Source organism: Sus scrofa, chromosome 3, assembly GCF_000003025.6.
Source record: "Sus scrofa isolate TJ Tabasco breed Duroc chromosome 3, Sscrofa11.1, whole genome shotgun sequence".
Taxonomy (NCBI): domain Eukaryota; kingdom Metazoa; phylum Chordata; class Mammalia; order Artiodactyla; family Suidae; genus Sus; species Sus scrofa.
Window position 1 is genome coordinate 55,972,764 of NC_010445.4, and position 17,156 is coordinate 55,989,919.

Below are 17,156 nucleotides of genomic sequence, written 5' to 3' on the forward strand. Positions count from 1 at the left end.
TTGCTTTCTTGCAACTTTAGTGCCAGTGGTGTACCTACAGCTCATCCTGTCCCAGACACAACTTATTCTTCCTGTCCGCACCACCATTTCCCATAGGTACCATTACATAGATGGAGCACAGCATATATGTGGTAAAAATGTGTTTACTAAACAAATCAAAGATTAAAATAATTTTTTCTGGCTATTACTTCCCCAAAAATATGGGAAGAAACCTCATCATCATTTCATTTTAGAAGTGGAATACCTTAGAACAGCTCATGAAGTGTCAGTGTCCTATGGAAGCACTGTTTAAGAACTTCTGGTCCCCAGTATCATATTATTTAACAAAGGACTCTTAAGAAATAAAATATCTACCTGGAAAATAAAAGCCATTTTCATCACATCGTGCAATAACCTTCTGGCCTTTGAGTGGATCTAGTTTTTTCGGTTTGTTTTTCTTTGTAGGAGCTCCTTGAATTTTCTGTTGCTAAAAAAGGATAAAAGGTTAAAGTCAACGTAGACAGGGAAAATCACAGGTACAGGATAGCTTGGGGTTCTCTACCTAGAATCACACTGTTGAAGAATTACAGAACATGCATATACCGCATACTCACTCTGGTGTACTTTTTGTGTTGCTATCCAGAACAGGCTTTTAAGACTGAACTGATTGGGAACCAGTGCATGTAGAAAATGAGGCAAAAATTGGCAGTCTAAATCTAATCAAGCTTTGTTAAAACAAAATAAGTCAACTTTTTTTTTTTTGGTCTTTCTGTCTCTTCTAGGGCCCCACCCAGGGCATATGGAGGTTCCCAGGCTAGGGGTCGAATTGGAGCTGTAGCCACTGGCCTACGCCACAGCCACAGAAACACAGGATCTGAGCTGTGTCTGTGACCTACACCACAGCTCATGGCAATGCCAGATCATTAACCCACTGAGCAAGGCCAGGGATCGAACCCACAACCTCATGGTTCCTAGTAGGATTTGCTAACCACTGAGCCACAACAGGAACTCCAGCCTTTTTTTTTTTTAATTTGTTGTGGCTTTATTTATAATAGCCCCCAAACAGAAGATTCAAATATCAGTCAATGAAAGAATGAATAACCAAATTGTGATGCATTCCTACCTTGCAGCATTCAGAATAAGACAACTTTTCCAGAGAATAGGACCCAGTGTATTAAACTTTAATATTTATACAATATATAATCCAAAAATAATGTACAAAATAGCAAGCAAACACAACCAATTCTCAAAGTAAAGGGCAATCAATAGATCACAATATTGAGATGACTCAGGTGTTGGAATAATCAGAGAAAGACTTTTAAATCAGCAGTTATAACCATAGTACATGAGGTAAAGGTAAATACTCTTGAAATGCAAGGTAGTTTCAGTAGAGAAAAAGGAACTATAAAAAAGTAACCACATGGAAATTTTAAAAGTAAAAAAATGCAATATCTGCAAGGGCTAAAGAGTAAACTGTTATGGTGGAGGAGACTTGAAGACAACAGAAACCCAATCTGAAGAACACAGAGAGAAAAGATTTTTTAAAATGAGCAAGGGCCTTCCTATTCCAGATAGCCCCTTCCGAGCCCAGCAGAGTTATAATCTCTCTGGGAAGACTTACCCTCAGGCAATTTCAGAAAAGAAAAAAAAACAAAGGAAAGGACCAAGGCTTAGAGTTAATGTGATGACTGTGTCCACTGCAGGAAGAAACGGGTACTTTCATTTTTGATTTGGAAAATCCAATTCTAAATCCTATTTTCTATGCTTGATTATTGATCTTTAGTCGAAAGACCCAATCCCCACTATTCACCCCTCCAAAAAAAAAAAAAAAAATCCCCAAAGCCTCCATTCCATCATCCAGAAAAGTCATTATTGAGGACCATTGCTCTGGTACAATAAATTTAAAATGAATTACTATAACCATATGCATCCTATATGGAATGGATGGGCAATAGGATCCTACTGTACAGCACAGGGAAAATGTATGTGATTGGGTCACTTTGCTGTACAACAGAACTTGACAAAACATTGTAAATCAACTATACATTAATAATAATAATAAGAAGAATTACTAGAAAACAAAAATAGACATATAGTGTTTGGGTTTCTAGGTAAAATCTAAGGATTCTGAAAAGAAACTGGTAGCAATTGGGTTGGAAAAGAAGGCAAGAATTCAAAGTACCACCAAACTGTTTACTATTTTTTTCCTCTGGAATTCCCTGGCTTAATTTCAAGGCAGCCCAAAACAAGATGCTGGTACCAAATATGGACAGAGAGAGCTCTAAAAGAAGCCTTCTAGTTCTGGCTTGAGAAATGGGAAAAGGAACTCCCATTTCTCAGAAAATATATAGAAATCCCCCTCTCTTTTCTCCCCCATTCTCAGACCTCAGTCCCCAGGCAATTCTAGGTAGAGGCAGCAGTGTTGACAACATGAGCCTAAAGGAGACAAAACCTTGCAGGAGTGGAATATTCTTGTTCCGACAGGGTGAGCGAACCCCCACTGTCCCCTCTATGTATCTGGCCTCTGTTTGGCCCCAGATGCAAGCATAATATGTGGAAGCATGCAAATGAGTTGGAAACATAAAACCCCTGACTTCTGGCTGAAAAACTGGAAGGAGGAACCCCAGGAAACCAGAAACTACCGGGAAGGTCACTTATATTAGAAAAGGGAAGGCCAACTATTACCGCAATACCAAAACAAAGATATCACAAGAAAAAGAACACTACATGTGTTCCTCATGAATATAGATGCAAAAATCTTTAAGAAAATATCAGTGAATCGACCTAGCAACATATAAGAATTATACACAGTGACCAAGTAGAACTTATCCAAGGAATGTAAAGCTAGCTTCACATCCATAATTATGGATTCACAACTAATGTAATGCTCCAAATTAATAAGATAAAGAATAAGACCATATTATTATTTTAATACACAAAGAAAGAGCATTTGACAGAATCCACAAGCCTTTCATAATAAAGATTCTCAACCAACCAGGACTAGAAGGGGACCTATTTGACTTGAATCAGGAATCTGTGAAAAGCCCATGACAAGCATGATACTTAATGGTAAAAGAAGGGATGATTTCCCCTCAGGATCAGAAACAAGGCTAGGCACTCTTGCCACTTCTATTTAACACTGTCCTTGAGGTTCTAGTCTGTGCAATCAGGCAAGAAAAAAATAAAATAAAATAAGGGAATTCAGATTGGAAAGGAACAGGTAAAATTAACTTTCTTCATAAATGATATAATCCTAAATATGGAAAACCCTGGGCAAGCCACATAAACACTACTACAGTTAAGAAGTTTTGCATGATGTCATGATGTAAGATAAATATACAAAAAACAACTGTCTTCCTATGTACTAATAATGAATAGTCTAAAAATAAAATAAAATAATTCCTTTTATAATAGAATCAAAAAGAATAGACTAAGGAATAAATTTATCAAAATGAAAGACTCATACACTGAAAGACCCATACACTGAAAACTATAAAATACAGCTGAGAGAAATGAAAGGTCTAAGAATGGAATGACATATCATGTTTATGGATGAGAAGACTTGATGTTGCTAAAACAGCCATTTTTTTACCAAATTCATCTCTAGATTCTACATAAATCACATCAAAATCCAAGTAAGTTTTGTTTCTGGTTTTATTTTTTGCAGAAATTGAGATGCTGATCTTAAAATTTACATGTAAATGTAAAGGACCCAGAAGAGCCAAAATAATTTTGAAAAAGAACAAATTTGGGAGTTCCCATTGTGGCTCAGCAGGTTAAGGATGCAGGTTTGACACCTGGCCTCGCTCAGCGAGTTAAGGATCCAATGTTGCCGTGGTTGTGCAGCTCTGAATTGACCCCTGGCCCAGGAACTTCCATGGGTTTGGCCACAAAAGAAAAGAAAAAGAACAAATTTGGTAGATTAATTCTTACTCTTCTTGATTTCAAAACTTACTCAAGAGCTTCAGTAATTAAGAGTGTGGTCTTGGCATAAGGACAGTCATATGATCAAAGGAACAGTATTGAGAATCGAGAAATAAATCCTTATATTTATGGTCAATTGGTTTTTGACACTCTGGAAAACCTGTAGGCAGTGTCTTTAAAAGTTAAACCTAAACTTACTGCATGCCTTAAAAATACCTTTATTAGATATCTAGCCAAGAGAAATAGAAACTTACATCACACAAACACTTTTTAAATTTTTATTTTTTTATTTTTTGCTTTTTAGGGCCATACCTGCCACATAGGGAGGTTCCAAGGCTAGGGCTCAAATTGGAGCTACAGCTGCCGATCGATGCCACAGCCACAGCAACGCAAGAACCAAGCTGCGTCTGTGACCTACACCACAGCTCATGGCAATGCTGGATCCTTAACCCACTGAGCAAGGCCAGGGATGGTTCCTAGTTGGATTTGATTCTGCCGAGCCACAATGGGAACTTCATCACACAAACACTTTTATGTGAGTATTCATATCAGCATTTCACAATATGGAAAGGTGGAAATAACCCAAAGGTCAGTTGACTGGGGAAACAAAATGTGGTATATCCATGCAATGGAATATTATTCAGCCATTTATATACGAAACTTACTGGAAATGCAAACTTATAGAGACAGATATTGATTACTGGTTACTTGGGGCTTGAGACTGACTCCAAATGGATCTTTCTGAGTGATAGAACTGTTCTGAAACTGGATTGTGGTGATGTTTGAAGCTCTGTCAGTCTTGCTCAAAATCACTGAATTGAAATAGGTGAGTTTTATGGTACAAAAATTATATTTCTAAACCTCTGCTTAATAGACAGCCATCTATTTCTTGTTTGCTCTAACTGCTCACAGTATTTTGCATACAGTGGGCTGAATTAGTGAATGAGCATAGATGTTCCTTAAGCTATTCTTAATTCTAAAAAAAAAAATTAAATAGGTCTTTTTCTTCAAATCGCTACACTGTAGAAACTGTGGTTTTTCCCTCCCGGATTGTTTTAATTTTTTTCCTTTCTTGACAATTTATTAATTCTTGGGTTTCTCAAAAAAATTAGTCCTTCATCCCAATGAAAGTTCCCAGTGACATCGTTTACCAGCTTCTCATCTCTTCTCCATGATACAAGGCCAACACCAAGTACTATCACATGCATTTTGATGCCCTCTTTGTGCTGCTGTAGCTATATCATCAATAAAACATTCAATGCATATTTTATGAGTTCATCTGCTGGCCTTCACTTAAGCAAGTCCCTAATTTATGAGGCAACTGACAATAAATATTTGGTTAACTCTAGGTGGTTTGAACACCATTTGCTCTTGGGTCATGACACATGCTGGATATAGTTTGGGCTCTGGAAAGGTGTAGGCTCATATTTCTGGTGCCCTGATGTAACTAGATTCTGTTGCAACTTTCTTTCATTTGTATCTATTTGGAGATGATTTTCAGGTTCATTAAAAGAAGTGAGCGTATGCTTTATTTCCTGGGACTTGAAAACTTAGAGCCAGGTCCTCAGGGAAGAAATAATGAACTAAGAGGTGAAGGCCTCTTGAAAGAATTGTGGAATATGATCACATCTTCAGACCTGTGTTGCTTGTAGCCTATGGAGTCATGGACAAAAATGTAAGAGGAATACCATCCTTTCGTTTACCATGTTCCCTTCTAGCTGGATTTTGCATGGGACCCTGCATTCTCACAGAATTGTATTTTTTACCATCACGGTCAGTATGTCAAAGAGGATGTCACTGGTGGCTGGTGAATGTCAACTGCCTGTTCCTGGGCTTTCACCCAGAGGAGAAACCTAAGCACTCCTTTCCATGGGCCATCAGAATGACCTTCTGCAGGTTTGAAATGGCCTCAAAGGGAAGAGACTGGACCAAGGACAGGGGAAATGTGATCAAGTGCTGTCCAGCTGGCTGTGTGATTTTGGGTGGTCTATTAACCTTTCTGGGCTTCAGTTTCTGCATATGAGAAATAAAGGGACAAAATAAATGATCTCTCATATCTGTCCAGTAGAGTCTAGACTTTACTAGGCCTTTCTTCAATACTGGAGAAACTGTCAGGTCACATGTGTACAAGGAAAGGGACATAAGCATGATACCCATGCTGGTAGTTTTTACAGTATAACAAAAATGTAATGGCCAGAACTGTGACATGAGCAGCACAGTTTTCCAACATAATATTCCAAAGAGATGCCCACCCCACAGTTTTCTATAGTCAGTTCTTCAAGGAAGCCTCCATGTACAGTATTCTCATTATTGATAGAATTCAGAATCTTGAGAATCTGGAATACGCCAAATTAAATCAGTTGTTGTGTAAATACCTCACCTTTACATAAAGTTAACTTCCAAAGCCACCTTGCTCCATACCATCAGGGTTCACAGCAAAGACCAATGAGCCAGGGAGGTACTGTTAGTCCCTGAGGTATCAGCCTTATCACCTTCAGACTGATAACAACCTGTTATTACAAAGATGTCCACATAGATTCCAGAAATCCATTTCTCCTCCTTAGATTTCATCAACATAACAGACAAGCCATTTATTAGAACCTATGCCTAGATATATTTAAAGCTCCTTTTCAAAATTCTAAATGAATATAGTCCCATAACTTATTTAATTTGCCTCCTTTTATCTCTAGATTCCAAATGTTGATTCTAGCCAGAAGCTAACCAATGATTGCTTTCTACAGTTTCACAGGTACAAAGTGAAAGTCATTTGCCCCAAATCATCAGAGAGCTTTTTTTCCCCTATAGTTTCTGCTTGCTTCCCAATTCATTTGATACAGAACGAGCCCTCACTCTGTGAACTTTCCCTGCATTGGCAACAGCAATGAACGAGAGCAATGCAGTGTGTTCATTTTTAACACACTGAAAATGCCCCTGGAGAAACTACCTTAAAAATGGCTAAAAGGAACATTACAAATACTAAAGGGTCTCCTATGCTCACATTCACTCTGTTCTTATTTCTCACTGTTACTGCTATTGGCAAAAATTCATTTCTGGCTGTGTCCACAACATGCAGCTCTATGGAAGGGCCCATCCACTGTACACAGTGATTCTGCCATATCCCTGGCAATTCACTGGCAATTCAGTAAACCACAGAGAGAGGAGCCATGGCAAAGCAAATATACAGGGCCAGCTTTCATGCAATGGTTCATTCACAGAAGCAGAGCACTGGTCTCCCAGGATGGGAGGGACAGTGTCAGGGCAGCTAGCCACATCACCCCTTGTACCTCAGTGTTGACGGCACCTTTCCAGAAAGATGAGAGCCCGCTCTTTCTGAATCTTGCCAAAGAATTTAGAGACACCGTACAAAGTAGCCCATCCAGGGGACATTCCCTGCCATGGTCATCTATGCACATGCACAACACAAGCACACTACTGGTCTTTAAGAAGAAATCCATGGTGGATGCGAGTCAGAGAGGATAGAGAATGAGAGAACAGAAATGCTAGCACTGAATAGACAAATTGACACACCTCTGGGCTTAGATGCATGGGAGCAGCTGCATGCTAGTTTCAGTGAGATAGGCCATGATGCTGGCAGTAGGACCTCGGTCCACTGGGTAATTTGATTTTGCCTTGTCTCCTAAATTCAGAGAATCCAATTCACTTCTTGGCCAGAGTCAATTATCAAGTGATGTAGCTCATGATCCACGATGGTGCCACCCTCCTTTCATTTCATTACTTAGAATTTCAAGGTCATGCTCTGAGGTTTGCACTGGTAGGTGAAGTTACTAAATGCCTGATGCTTTAGAATTTTCACATCAGGTACAGATGGCATTTCTATGATAGTCTTCAACTCAAAATCTTTTTATAAAACTACTCTATTTTTTCCTGCTCCAAATTATTGAACTCTGCCATACCCAGTCCCAAGATGTACTAGCGGCAGCTTCAACATGCTGTCTGTCCCTGTTTTGTCCTTAAAGCCAAGTAAAGTCTGTGACCACTGTAATAAAGATATGACACGTAGTGTCAGGCATGTTCTGACCTTTCCTCTCACTAGGATACCTAATTATAAGACCAGAACCTGTGCAAACTGTCACTGTGAATAATTCAGCTCTTTTTAAAACCTTGGTGAGGATTCACTATTTCTCCCCTCATTTAGATTAAGAGGGGTTTTCTCCACCAAGAGTATCCAGCATCTGTGTCCCTTTCAGAAATAGGTCATGGGGAGAAAATGAGAAGACCCTACAGGAAAATTTAATTCAGGGGTGGTAAACCCCTGCCCAGCCCCTCCAGGCAGTAGAGTGATCAACTCCTGGTAAAGAGTTGAAAGGCCTTGCAGCACTTTCCTTTCCAGGGCATTTTTTTCTTTTTGGTCTTTTTTTGGGGGGTTGCACTCACAGCATATGGAAGTTCCCAGGCTAGAGGTCAAATTGGAGCTGTAGCTGCTGGCCTATGCAGATGAGTGAGGCCAGGGATTGAACCTGCATCCTAATGGATATTAGTCAGGCTCAGGTTCATTACTGCTGGCCAAGTAAAGAACTCCTGTCATTCGCATTTTAACGGAAGTCAAACCCTAAGGTGGAGTGAAGCTCTAAGTGGAATTTCCTGCCTTAGCCCCTCCACTTTGAAGAAGAAGCCAAATCACCTTGTAAGATCTCTCACAAGCACTGCAGGTGGGCGCTTTTTCTGTGAAAAGGTGAACTTATTTGGGTGTATTTTGAATTATTTATTTATTTGCTTACTTATTTATTTTGGGTAGCAGCAAAGGAACCTAGTATATATGCGTCAGATGCTGAATAAAATGTTTTCCCTAGCTTGAAGAGAAAACTTGTAACATCTTCTCAAGGAACAGTCCCTCCTTGCTCTTTGAGGGAAGGATCAAAGAGAGAAAAACCAGAAATGCTTTATGGATTTAAACCTGAGAATCACCACAGCTCTGACATCTGCCATTTGGATGCTATTGATGCAGCTAGCTGTGGGCAGAGATGAACATCACATGTGGAGCCACCTCTGTGTCAGTGGCTGGAGTGTGGGCCACCACAACCTGTCTACTGTGACTATAGTACACGTATCTCACATGAGGCTATGGCATAAAAATAAATGCCGGGCTTTTAAGACAATATTTTAGGAGACCCCTGTGCTAGTTACTCTGGTCCACCCATCCCGCCCAGGTCCTTGCCCCAGGACTGCCAATTTTCCTTGCTGGCTGACTTCCCCAGAGGATGAGCTGACGGGAGGCGGGAGGGCAGAGGGCAGCAGGAAGAGGTAGGCTGGGGTATGGGTTCCCGCTCTCTCCTGCCCTTTGTCTCTCCAGGCATACCTTGCACTCCTGCCAGGGTACTTCGCTCTCCTGGGCTCCAGTAGCACTGCTTCCTTCCGCCCTTCAAGTCTCGAAGTGGATTTCTTGCCGCCAGCACGGGGGTGAAATCCTCTGCTGGCTGCCTTAGACCTGCCTCCACCTCTGCAAACAGTCCCATCACTAATACTTCTTCACTTGAAGCAACTGAATTGGATTCTGCTTCCTGCTGGGACCCTACTGATAAGCCCTCCATACTCAGCTCTCCTCCTACAGCCCGGGAGATCAGTGACCACCTCTAAACCTGTCTGGAGTTGAATTGATGCCAGTGAAAAGGGATAAGCTTCGTGGTAGGAGAGTGCTGGGGTCCACCTGGCTGAAATCCCCAGCCAAGAGGGTTGTCTAGCTTCAGAGTGTAAAGACAATCTGGCAGGGATTTTTATCCCTAGAGCTTTTCCCCCACTTCCTGCTCCTGAGCACCAGGATACTAGACAGAAACCACTTTGGATGATATTTAGAGTTGGTGGGAGTTTTTCCTTCCTTTATATTTCCTTCAGTGGCTGCTGTTCCCAACTAGGACCCTCTCTTTCAATCCCTAGCTAACTGTGGTGCAATCGCGAGGTTGGCAGCATCTTCTCTTTGGCCTCCCCAACCATCTTATCTGGGCATCTTGCTTTCTCTAAGATTTCAGCTCCACCTAGGCCACATGTCCCACCCACCATCATCCCCCAGGAGTCCATGGTGGGGGGGGTCTCGTTCCCAGACGTTAAATCAGCACCAAGGTACTGGTCCAAACTTGCAGTTGTTCTTTGTGTGATGCATCCCCGGTGCACACCCCAGACCTGCTAATCCCCCACCCTCACACCAGTGGGTCTTATGTGTCCCTGGAGAACAGTTCACAGTCACTAGGGAGTTAGTTCTCCTACCAGATTCAACTATCAGCAGAAGAGACTGAAGATTCTACTTGTGGGATGAGAAAGGCTGACGAATCATGGAGGGTTAAGGTGTGAGGCTTCCCTTGTTCCTTAAAGAGGGAGTATTGAGAGCTATAAAAGGATGGCTTATAATGCATGAATGACAATTGGTCTATTTATTATTTAGGGACAAATACAACAAATGACTTCATTTTTATATAACACAAAGGAGTTTTTTAAGTCTTCCCAACTAATGATCTCCTATGTAGTGTCAAAGTCACAAAAATATAATGTTTTCAAATGCAAGTGGTCTCTTTCTGTCCCTTCATTCTCCCATTCCCATCTCACCTAGTATCAGCCACATCCTCCCTCCTGCTGTGCAGGTTCCTAATGCTCTCTTTCTCCTGGAACACTCAATTCGACATTCCTCAAGGCCACAGACTCCAGATTCTTTGCTGGTCATATCTTGGAGAAGTAACCACATGCAACCATCTGTGTAAGTACATTTCAAAATCCCCTTTATGGTTGCTTACTGCTGTGTACAGCTTAACAAGATTTTCTGCTTCCAAACTTTTCAAGACAGTCAAGGTTATGGATGCAGAAGCCTGTTGGGTCTTTCTGGGCCTGGGTTCTGTGGGATTTGCTCTTGAGAACAATCCTTATTTAGTAAGGAAATGCTGCAGGACAACATAGCTAGGGCTGCCCTAGACCAGGCTCCCAGGAAGAAATAAGGAAAGTTAACTATAATTCAGACACCCTTTGTGATTTCTACCATACTGCAGCTCTGAGGGCTTGGTATGGGCCAATGATGGTTAAATCTGCAATTATGGCAACAAGAAGGATGGCTGTTGAAGGGAGCTTTCAAGGGGAATTTAAAACTTCAGAATTAAGACCTCTCCTTTCATTATAGACAGTAAACCAAATACCTATCTCCAGGGGTGCCACAAAAAGAGTGGATAATGGAAATGGGGGGGCAATTAAGCATGAAATGTGCCCAGTATGGGTGTGGGCAGAGCAGGTGGGATAATGGTGAAAGTCTGAGGGGAGAAAGAAGGGCGCAGTCCAGCCAGACACTGGCATGTGTAGCCACTTCTCTCCACCTCTGACCCTCATCAACATAGAAATAATCAAGTTGTCCCAAACTCAGAAACCAATGCAACAGCTACTTTGGGTGTCAATGTGCTGCAGGGGAAAGTAACAGAGAGGAGGGATCAAGATGGTGGCGCTCATCCTCCTTCACAAACACATAAGAAAAAACATATCAACATGTACAATGATTCACACAGAACATCTACTGCCTGCTGGCAGAATACCTTAAACCTCCAAAAGGGCAAGAAATACTCCACATAACTCGGTAGAACAAAAGGAAAAAAGAGAGAGAAGGAGTCAGGATGGGACTAACACTCCTGAGAGGGAGCATGAAAGAGGAAAGGAACTCGCACCCAGGAAGCCACCTAACCGATGGGGAGATCAGCCAAGATGGAGGGACCTCAAAGTCTCAGAAAAATGTGCAGCAGCTGGACTGAGGAGGGCAAAGCAAAGTGAGAGCCACACAGACCATTGGTACCACCACCCCTGGACACCACAGCCTGAGACACTTGAGTCGGGGCTGGGTGCTAAGACTCACGCTCTGGAGAATGAAAAAATATAAGCAAAAATGAAGAAGCTCAGGAACCATTCCTAGTTAAAAGAACAGGAGAATTCATCTGAAGGAGCAAAAAATGAAACAGACCTTGCAGTCTAACAGACACTGAGTTCAAAAAGGAGCCAGTGAAAATATTGAAGAATCAAGAGCAAGAATGAAGGAATTAAGAGCAGATATGAACAGTAATGCAGATTCCTTTAGAAAGGAACTAGAAAATATAAGGAGGAGTGAGAAAACTAGATAATGTATTTGCAGAGATGCAGAGTTAAAGGCACTGGGGGGGGGGCAGAATGAATAATGCAGAAGAATGAATTAATGACTTGGAATGCAGAATAATGGAAATCATCCAATCAGGACAGCAGACATAAAACCAAAATGAAAAAAAACATGAAAGCAATATGAGGGATTTATGGAATAATGTAAAGCAGGCTAATCTATGCATAACACGGATTCCAGAAGGAGAAGAAAAAGAAAGGGGGATTGAAAATATATTTGAATAAACTATGGCTGAAAACTTTCCAAATCTAAATGAAACAGATATCAAGATACAGGAAGCACGAGGGCTCCAAACAAGTTGAACCCAATAGGCCCACATTAAGACATATTATAAAAATTGCAAAAGTTAAAGATAAAGAGAGGATTCTAAAGGCAGCAAGAGAAACACAAAGTGTTAATTATAAGGGAATCCCTTAAGGCTATCAGCTGATGTCTCTACAGAAACACTATAGGCCAGAACAGAGTGGCAAGATATATTTAATGTTCTAAAAGGGAAAAATGTGCAGCGTAGAATACTCTACCCGGCAAGGATATCATTTAAAATAGAAGGAGAAATAAAGAATTTCTCCAATAGACAAAAGCTAAAAGAGTACAGCAATACTAAACCCATTCTAAAAGAGAAATACTGAAAGGGCTCTTCTAAATAAAAAAGAAGTAAGAAGAAATAAGATGGAGGAAATCACAATTGGAAAGCAGTCACTTAAATAAGCCAGTATTCAGATCAAAAAGGGGAGAAAGAAAAACCTATTGTAAAAGCAATGATAAACACATGGAACAGCGAAAAGATAAACATGAAGATGTTAAAAAAGGACTTCAAAACAAAAAATGTGGGGAAGGAAAGTAAGAAAATCTAGACTCTTTTTTTTTTTAAAAATGTGAGCCTATAAGACTAACAGGCTAAAGCAAGCAGATATAGGAAGGGGTTAACATACTTGAAAAACAGGGTAACCACAAATCAAAACCAAACTTTACATTCACAAAAACTGAAAAGAAGAGGACACAAGCATAAAGTAAAAGGAAATTATCCAACCAAAAAAAAAAAAAAAAAAAAAGGAAAGGAACATAGAATCAACTGGAAAACGAGGTTTAAAATGGCAATAAATACATATGTATCAATAATTATCTTAAATGCCAATGGACTGAATGCTCCAATTAAAAGGCATAGAGAGGCAGATTGGATAAAAAAGCAAGAGCCTATAATATGCTGTCTACAAGAGACTCACCTTAGGGCAAAGGACAGATATAAATGAAAGTGAGGGAATGGGAAAAGATACTTCATGCCAATGGACAAGACAGGAAAGCAGAGGTTGCAATACTCAAATCAGACAAAATAGATTTTAAAACAAAGGCCATAAAGAAAGACAAAGAAGGACAATTAATGAAGAAATTAATAGAAATACTGTTTAATGATAAAAGGCTCTAATCAAGAAGAGGATATTACAATCATCAATATATACGACCCTAATATAGGAGCATCCAGATTCATACAACAAATACTAACAGGCATAAAAGGAGAAATTGATGGGAATACAGTAATAGCAGGAGACTTTAATGCCCCACTCACATCAATGGGCAGATCCTTTAGACAGAAGATCCATAACACAACAGAGATCCTAAATACGCAATAGAAAAGTTAGACTTCATGGACATTTTCAGGACACTACACCCAAAAAAATCAGAATATACATTCTTTTCAAGTGCACATGGAACATTCTCAAGGATTGACCACATACTGGGGCACAAAACTAACCTCAACAAATTTAAGAATATAGAAATTATTTCAAGTATCTTCTCTGACCTCAATGGCATGAAATTAGAAATAAATCACAGGAGAAGAAATGAGAAAAAACTGACTACATGGAGACTAAACAACATGCTACTAAAAAACCAATGGATCAACAAGGAAATAAAAAGGGAAATTAAAAAATACCTTGAGACAAATGATAGTGAAGACACAACCATTAAAAATATATGGGATGCCACAAAAGCAGTTCTTGGAGGTTCAGAGTGATACAGGCCTTCAGAAAAGAAGAAAAACCTCAAATCAACAACTTAACCCATCACCTAAAATAATTAGAAAAAGAAGAACAAAAATGTAAAGCCAGCAGAAGGAAGGAAATCATAAAGATCAGAAAGAAAAAGCAATAAAATAGAGATTAAAAAATCAATAAAACCAGGAGCTGGTCTTTGAGAAGGTAAACAAAACTGACAAACCTCTGGCCAGTCTCATCAAGAAGAGGAGAGGGAGTTCCCGTCGTGGCGCAGTGGTTAACGAATCCGACTGGGAACCATGAGGTTGTGGGTTTGATCCCTGGCCTTGCTCAGTGGGTTAAAGATCCAGCGTTGCCGTGAGCTGTGGTGTAGGTTGCAGACGCGGCTCGGATCCCGCGTTGCTGTGGCTCTGGCATAGGCTGGCAGCTACAGCTCCGATTCGACCCCTAGCCTGGGAACCTCCATATGCCGCGGAGCGGCCCAAGAAACAGCAAAAAAGACAAAAAAAAAAAAAAAAAAAAAAAGAAGAGGAGAGAATGAACTCAAATAAACAAAATAAGAACCAAAAAGGAGAAATTTCAACAGATACTGCAGAAATACAAAAACGCATAAGAGAACACTATAAACAATTACGTCAATAAAACTGACAACCTAGAAGAAATGGACAACTTTCTAGAGACATATAGTGCAGCAAAACTGAATCAAGAATAGATAAACTGAACAGACTGATCACTAGAAATGAAATTGAATATGTAACAAAAACACTTCCTACAAACAAAAGTCCAGGACCAGATGGCTTCACAGACAAATTCTATCAAACAAACAAACCCACCATCCTTCTTAAACTTTTCCAAAAGGTTGAAGAAGGAACACTCCCAAATACATTCTATGATGCCACCATCACCCTAATACCAAAACCAGACAAAGATACTATCAAAAAAGAAAATTATAGGCCAATATTCCTGATTAATTTAGACTCAAAAATCCTCAACAAAATTTTAGCCAACCAAATTCAACAACATATAAAAAAGATCATATGCCACAATCAAATGGGATTCATCCCAAGTTCACAAGGAATACTCAACATACGCAAATCAATTGTCATACACCACATTAACAAAAGAAAAGTCAATAACCACATGATCAACTCAATAGATACAGAAAAAGCATTTGACGAAGTCCAACATCCATTCATAATAAAAACTCTTACTCAAGTGGGTATAGAGGGAACATACCTTAACATAATAAAAGCCATTTAGGACAAACCCACAGCCAGTATAATACTCAATGGAGAAAAACTGAAACCCTTCCTGATAAAATCTGGAACAAGACAAGGATGTTCCAAGACAAGGTTGCCCACTCTCACCACTTTTATTCAACACAGTATTTATTGGAAATCCTAGCCACAGCAGTCAGACAAACGAAAGAAATAAAAGGTTTCCAAATTGGAAGAGAAGAGGTAAAATTGTCACTCTATGCAGAAGATATTATAGTATATATAGAAAACCCTAAGGACTCCACTCGAAAACTCGAACTGATCAATGAATTCAGCCAAGTGGCAGGGTACAATATTAACATTCATTTCTGTATACTAACAATGAAATATTAGAAAAGGAACATAAAAATACAATACCTCTTAAAATCACCCCCCCAAAAATTAAAAACCTAGGAATAAACCTGAATAAGGAGGTGAAAGACTTATATGCTGAAAATTATAAAATGTCAATCAAGGAAATTAAAGAGGATGCAAAGAAGTGGAAAGATACTCCAGGCTTCTTGGTTGGAAGAATTAATATTATTACAATGGCCATACTATCCAAAGCAATCTGCAGATTCAATGCAATCCCTATCAAATTACCCATGACATTTTTCACAGAACTAGAACAAATAATCCAAAAATGTATATGGAACCATAAAAGACCCAGAATTGCCAAAGCAATCCTGAGGAAAAAGAAACAAGCAGGAAAAAAAAACCAAAAAACCAAGTTTGACTCTCCCAGACTTCAGACAATATTACAAATCTACAGTAATCAAGACAGTATGGTACTGCTACAAAACCAGACATACAGACCAATGGACCAGAATAGAGAACCCAGAAATAAACCCAGACACCTATGGTCAATTAATCTCTGACAATGGAGGCGAGAATATAAAATGGGAAAAAGTCTCTTCAGCAAGTGGTCCTCAGAAAACTGGACAGCTGCATGTAAATCAATGAAACTAGAATACACCATCACACCATGCACAAAAATAAACTAAAAAATGGCTTAAAGACTTAAACATAAGACAAGATGCCATAAAATTCCTAGAAGAGAACATAGGCAAAACATTCTCTGACATCAACCTTACAAATGTTTTCTTAGGTTAATTAGTCTCCGAAGGAAATAGAAATAAAGCAAAAAATAAACCAATGGCACCGAATCAAACTGACAAGCTTTTGCACAGCAAAGGAAACCATAAAAAAAGACAATCTATGGAATAGGAGAAAATAGTTTCAAATGATGCAACTGACAAGGGGTTAATCTCTAAAATATACAAACAACTTATACAATTCAACAGCAAAAAACCCAACAACCCAACTGAAAAATGGGCAAAAGACCTGAATAGACATTTATCCAAAGATCTACAGATGGCCCACAGGCATATGAAAAGATGCTCAACATCTCTGATTACTACAGAAATGCAAATCAAAACTACTATGAATACACCAGTCAGAGTGGCCATCATTAGCAAGTCAACAAATAACAAATGCGGGAGAGGGTGTGGAGAAAAGGAAGCCCTCCCTCTCTGTTCGTGGGAATGCAAATTGGTACAAACACTATGGAAAACAGTATGGAGGTACCTCAGAAAACTAAATATAGAACTGCCATATGATGCAGCAATCCTGCTCATGGGCATATATCTGGATAAAACTTTCTTCAAAAAGATACATGCACCCCTATGTTCACTGCAGCACTATTCACAATAACCAAGACAGGGACACAACCTAAATGTCCATTGACAGATGAAAGGATTAAGAAGATGTGGTGTTATACACATGATGGAATACTACTCAGCCATGAAAAAGAACAAAATAATGCCATTTACAGCAACATGGATGGAACTAAAGACTCATACTAAGTGAAGTAAGTCA

General features: G+C 39.6%; 1 protein-coding gene across 13 annotated transcripts in view; it reads right to left on the minus strand.

Annotated features, from left to right (window-relative positions):
- Positions 1-17,156, minus strand: part of VWA3B (von Willebrand factor A domain containing 3B) — a 224,064-nt gene that overhangs the window by 23,230 nt on the left and 183,678 nt on the right. For all 13 annotated transcript variants that reach the window (XR_002342532.1, XM_021087236.1, XM_021087240.1 and 10 more), the window contains one exon: positions 355-466. Coding sequence is in view for 12 of the 13 variants with exons in the window: in XM_021087236.1 (XP_020942895.1) it covers positions 355-466 (112 nt within the window). In the remaining variant the exon portion in view is untranslated. The remainder of the gene's footprint in view (positions 1-354; positions 467-17,156) is intronic.